This window comes from Gossypium hirsutum, chromosome A10, assembly GCF_007990345.1.
Source record: "Gossypium hirsutum isolate 1008001.06 chromosome A10, Gossypium_hirsutum_v2.1, whole genome shotgun sequence".
Classification (NCBI taxonomy): domain Eukaryota; kingdom Viridiplantae; phylum Streptophyta; class Magnoliopsida; order Malvales; family Malvaceae; genus Gossypium; species Gossypium hirsutum.
The window spans coordinates 4,146,641-4,152,321 of NC_053433.1; the positions used below are offsets into that span (position 1 = coordinate 4,146,641).

The window sequence follows — 5,681 nt, forward strand, 5'->3', positions numbered from 1 at the left end:
GCATGCTTCCTTTTGCTGTTGTTTTTGTCTCTGTTGCAGGTGTGTCCGGTGGGGGTGGTGCACGTGATGGCCAAGGGCAGAGGTAGCATGGGGCGACTGATCAGAGGCGTGCATGCGTGAGGGGAGGTGAAGCGGCGGCAGCTACAAAGCATGAGGCTAGGGTTTTTTTGTTTGGTTGAAAACTAGTATAGTTTGGGCCATTCGGGCCTCTAAGGTTTTTATCATTATTGGGCATTTGGATTGGGTCTGTTTTTTGGGTTAATTTTGTTGTAATGGTCTGTTAATTTTTATTAGTCTTGGTCCATTTGGGTTTTATGGTCTGGGCCCGGGCAAAAATGGGCTTTTACACTAAATAATAAAAAATGTTATTTTGAAAACTTACATTAATCCTGAAAATGTAAGATTACTTAAACCCAACAGTAGCATAAACTAATACTGATTGCAATTCCGTTTACTCTTTGTTTGATGGTTCTCCTAAGGCCTGTAGAAAGAAAGAGGTAATCTTTTAACATTATCATCCAAAAATTAGGATTCCGTTAACATGATTGAGAAGAACAATGATGATATAATTTAGGGTGTTTAGATAATCCAGGGACATTACCCGCCCATCTTTCTTTCTCTTGACAAGATTCATCAAGTACATACATCCATATCTTTATTTTCCCCTGTCCAAATTTCTGAAATATGCAGTTCAATTTAAACATCAGATCCGACACACTTTTGTTTCTCTTTTTTAAAAGGCTGACACATATGAACCCGGCAACCAGAGATGGAGCTTTGTCACTGGATGGCAACATAGATTGCTACCCTTATGCAATAACTTTTTGGCCCCCCAACTCTGCTAGTTTCACCAACTTCTTCATTTTTTCCTAGCAAGAAAATGACCCATCATAGCCTATGCAAAACATCATACTCTATAGTTTAATTTGTCATTAGACAAAATAAATGTTGATTCATGAGGGGATTAGTGGAAATGTTTACAAGAAGGATAGCATGTTGAAAAGAAGAAAGCAAATTAAAATGAGCTGTGGGGCCTTGGAAGGAGCAAATGAACTGGTTCTGCTGCCATTGTACCATGATGGCTTTTTACCTTTGATATCATAAGGTTGGGGACAAGTTAAGTTGTCAACCTTGCCTTCGTTGCCCAAGCAAGTCCTGGTTTGAAGATACGTGGATATATTGCTGGCTAGATGGTAGCTTGTGCATAGCCCATTGTTGCCTCTAACATCAAGCCTTTTGCCTAGTCTATTGATGAAATCCTGTGGTAGTAGTAGTTCCCCACTTAGCTTGTTATGACTCAGATTAAGCTGGTCTAGATTAGGAAGTGACCCCAAATTTGAAGGGATTGTGCCTGTGAGGGTGTTGTTGTCTAGAGACAAGGCAGTGAGGTTCTTCAATGATGACAAGGAGTTTGGTATTGGACCTATTAACCCACATCCTGAGAAGCTGATTGATATGAGGCCCTTGAGGGACCCCATAAATAAAGGAATCAATGAATTTATGGGATTGTAATCAAATATTATGTACTGTACGTGGTCCAAACCTGAGAGTGTTTCAGGGATTGGACCATTGATGAAGTTATGGCTCAAATCAAGCAATACCAACCTGTTTAGCTTCCCTAGCTCTGGTGGTATCTTCCCATGAATCCTGTTTGAGCACAAATCAACTTTTTGAAGATGTTGAAGCTGACCCAAAGCAAATGGCAACACCCCTGTAAGACCATTGGAGCTTAACTCCAAAATGGCTAAACTTTTTAGCCCTTCAATCTCTTGAGGGATTTCACCACTTAGATTGTTGTAACTTAGGTCCAGTTGCTCCAAGTTGACTAGCCAACCAAACTCACCAGGGATGTTTCCTTGTAGATTGTTCTGTGACAGGCTCAGTATCCTTAGCCTAGTCAGATTCCCCAAGCTTGGAGGAACATTTCCAGATAGAGATGGATTTGATTGAAGTGATAGGTGTTCCAAGGAAGACAATGCACCAAACAATGTAGGAGACAATATAACAGTTGAAGTTACAAAACAGTTGAAAATAGAGAGGGTTCTAAGGTAAGGTAGTTTAAGCAAGGAATCTGATATTTTAGCTGAAGGTTGACAAGGTGGGGTGGCAACATCAGGGCCAATATGAATAGCTGTAACATGAAAGATTGGAGGGTCTTGGCCAATCTCACATTCAATCCCAGGCCATGGAGTGTTGGTGCATGGCTCCGGGTGCACTTCAGCCCAACCAGGTTCATCTAGAAGTGAACCTATAACATCAAAAAGCCCCAAAAGCTCACCTTCTTCCATCACAATATCACTCTCATCCAAATTCCTCTGCATTGCAATCGCCACACAAGATAAAACAAGGAACCCAACAAGGAAAATAGGAAGAGAAGCCATGAGAGAACACAAGAAACAAAGACCCGCACACAAATATTAAGCATTCAGAGAGATTGCAGACTACTACAACAACACCCAGTTGTTGAACAAAAATATTTGATGAGCAAAAAAGAAGGAAACTAAAGGAATATCTACCAGTTTATTGCTTAAACCCCTTCGTGTCAGTGACTGAGGAAAAAAAAGGCTGCTAGCTGTTGGTATTCCAGAAATGGGAAGTGAGTGAGATAAGGACGGTGTTGGTTTTTTACTTGCATGAGAGAAGAAAGACAGTCACTCTAAGAGAAACAAATTGTCAGGGGAGTCAAAATATATATAAATCAAACAAAAGAAAACAAAAGAAAAATGGATTTAAAAAAAAGAAGAAAAGGGCTGTTGTTTAAGCATGATTTGACATGGCTTTTCCTCAGTATCAACACTGAAGCCGACCCAACAAGCATTGCTTTTGCAGAGCTACAGTAGCCTCTCTCAGATTCTCTCGCTGTCGACGCTATAATCTCTATGTCTTTGTTTTTTTACCCTGTTGGTTTGGCTGCACGCCACCCTAGGTGTTTTTTTCTTACCTTTATATAGATGGAATTACGGAGGTTACATCTTTTTAAAGATTCTTTTAAGCTTTGATATTTGGTGTTAGAAAAGTGACACAATTAAAAAATTGGATTACTTATTACCCTTTCAACAACTTAAAATTTCTTTTTAACTAAAATAAAGCAATCACATCATTAGGGACTAGAATTTAAGTAAGACAAATATCACAACCTTACGTGATTGTTATATTTTAAATTTGTTTAAGTCAATCTAATTTTTAATAGATGAAAATTCTTATGAAAATTCTATAAAACACTAAAAAATAACGGAAGCAACTCAAAGCAAAAAAACAACGAAAAAATTAAAAAGTCATGAGAATGTAATGCACACAATATGTTTTGAGTAAATATTTTCAAATATATTCTTTTAACTCAAGAATAAGTAAAGTACAATACGATGATTACGAATAATTAGAAATCTTCTATTTACAATTGAGTTCCCCAAATCCAATGGTACAGATTGAATTACATCAGCGGCTGAGATTAATATATATCTACAACATGAAAGTCTTAAAAGATTTAAACTCTAAACATCTTTATCCTTTAGAATTTACAATACTTACCTTGGTAACTCTAGTTATACTAGATTGTTTCATTTGACCATCAATGTTTTAAGCAGATGAGCTTCTTCATGTGTTCCACAAATCGGGTCAGTTCAAGTAGGTTAAATGAAGCACCAGTTGACCTTTATGAGAGGCTTTATATGCATTCATCACAAGTTTTGATCTACGACTTGTGACAAATGTGGGCCCCATGATTATATCTTAAAAAGAGATTTAATTACTCAAAAATATCGAAAATATCTCAAATTTACAAGATTAAGCCAATTTAGGAAAAACGTTTCCAGCTAGAAGCGTTTTCAGATGAAATATAGAAAAACGCTTCATAATCATTTTAAAAAAAATGGCCTAATCCTGTAAATTTCAAATATTTTTGGTATTTTTGAGTAATTAAGTCTGAAAAAAATTCTCTTACCCATTTGTCAAAAGAAAAAGAAATTGTCTTACCAAATTAAATTACAAACACTATTTTCATTCATTAACACGTCAAATTACAAATGAATTATTATTTACATAAGAAGAATATACTAATAGCAAAAAGTTGTCAATTTTGATACAAACTTTCAAGTTCAACTAGATTTTAGCATGAGAAATCATCAACTTGAACTCAAAATAATCAAAACAAGTAACTACAATCTCTATTCCGATCATCCTCAAAATTTTCGTGAATATAATATCAAAATTTTCGTTCCAATCAACCTCAAAAGGTCGAGTCGTCTTGGTCCAATCCTATCCTCTTTGCTCAAAATCAATTATTGGAACTACAATGTCCTCATTCCCAGTTTCTATAAAAAATGTATAGGAAAGTACTCCAATACTCATTGTTGGGCTTTTTCCATCTGTCCCGGGACTTTGAGAAAACACAATAACATCTGCGCCAAACCTCATAGTACTTGTCTTGAAACCATTTCTGCAATGACCAACGGTATTTTCCATTTTACTTTTTAAAGAATATCTAAGAGGCATGTATTGGTTCATCTTATCTAGACTCATCCCTCCATCATTATCTTCAACTAGCAACATCTTGTAGTCATCCTTTTTATTTTGCGACATATCTATGCTAACATATGTAGCTCCATTGCAAGTTTCATCTGGTGCATTGTCCAAAAGCTCAGCAAAGGCTCCAATAGCCCAACAGTTTCCCTCAAAGATAAATGTACTATTTTTGGAACTTGTACGGACAAAGGTTGCGGCTTGCCCTCCGATGGAAGTGGAGCCAGAAATATTAAAGGCAGTGCAAAACAAGAATTCTCGATTTTCAGTTTCTTAGTTGAATTGGTTGGAGGTAAAAATTATTTCCTTACTTTCATTTTTGATTATTCCTGGAAAATGTGGGTTTTCTTATTACTTGAGAAATCAGAAGCATTTAGTGCATTTACTAGTTTCAAGGCACTTGTTGAGAATGATATTAGAAAAACCATTCAAGCTCTTCACACTGACCTTGGTGGAGAATATTGCTCTAAGGAATTTGGAGCATTTTGTGAAAGTCATGGCATTCGGAAAGAGCTTACCACTGCATATACCACTCAACAAAGTAGCGTATCAGAGAGGAAAAATAAAACCATACTTAAAATGGTGAGAAGCATGCTTACTGGTAGAAAGGTCCAAAAACGATTTTGGCTAGAAGTAGTAAGTTAGAGCATCCATGTCTTGAACATAAGCCTACTTTTGTTGTTCAAAACATGACACCTAAAGAAGCTTGGAGTGGAAGGAGACCAGCTATAAATCTCTTCAGAATTTTTGGTTGCGGTTGTTTATTCACATGTTCTAGGTGCAAAGAGAAAGAAGCTTGATGACAATAAAGAGAAGTGTGTCTTTCTAGGTGTGAGTGAAACATCTAAAGCATATGAACTGTTTAGTCCTTTAACAGAGAAAATTGTGATTAGTAGGGATGTAATTTTTGATGAGGACAACTCTTGGAATAGGGACGACTAGTAACCTTCTTAAACCTTTGTTGACACTGGAATTGAAGATGAAAGGTAGCCTTTAGATCAGCAAACTCAAGTAGCAATTGAGCTTGAAAATTCACCAAATGAACCTCCAATAGCCATCAAAGCAGAGTTAGCTGAACCTTATCCTAATCGTATTAAACAAAAACAAGCTTGGATGGGAGATTTTGAGGTAACCGGCATTAGTTAGAATAAAGATCTAGTCAT

The 5,681-nt window shown here is 36.7% G+C and overlaps 1 protein-coding gene across 2 annotated transcripts; it reads right to left on the minus strand.

The window, feature by feature from the left end:
• Positions 1–898: 898 nt before the first annotated feature.
• On the minus strand, positions 899–2,898 carry LOC107914643 (receptor like protein 29). Of its 2 annotated transcripts, none has more exons than XM_016843610.2 (2): positions 1,606–2,898; positions 899–1,463 (listed from the first exon to the last, which is right to left on the minus strand). In XM_016843610.2, the coding sequence occupies exons 1-2, from the start codon at positions 2,379–2,381 to the stop codon at positions 1,427–1,429; spliced, it is 813 nt and encodes a 270-aa protein (XP_016699099.2). In that variant the 5' UTR covers positions 2,382–2,898; the 3' UTR covers positions 899–1,426. The 2 variants fall into 2 exon arrangements, with proteins under 2 accessions (XP_016699099.2, XP_016699098.2); XM_016843609.2 differs by having other exon boundaries at positions 899–1,446; positions 1,606–2,895.
• Positions 2,899–5,681: the final 2,783 nt, after the last annotated feature.

Bases quoted from the DNA above. Each gene is read 5' to 3' on its own strand.
- LOC107914643 (XM_016843609.2), bottom strand. From the start codon at position 2,381: ATGGCTTCTCTTCCTATTTTCCTTGTTGGGTTCCTTGTTTTATCTTGT. The intron at 1,447-1,605 runs GTTGGTATTGCT...CATATCAATCAG, and splicing joins GAGCTAGGGAAGCTAAACAG to CTTCTCAGGATGTGGGTTAA.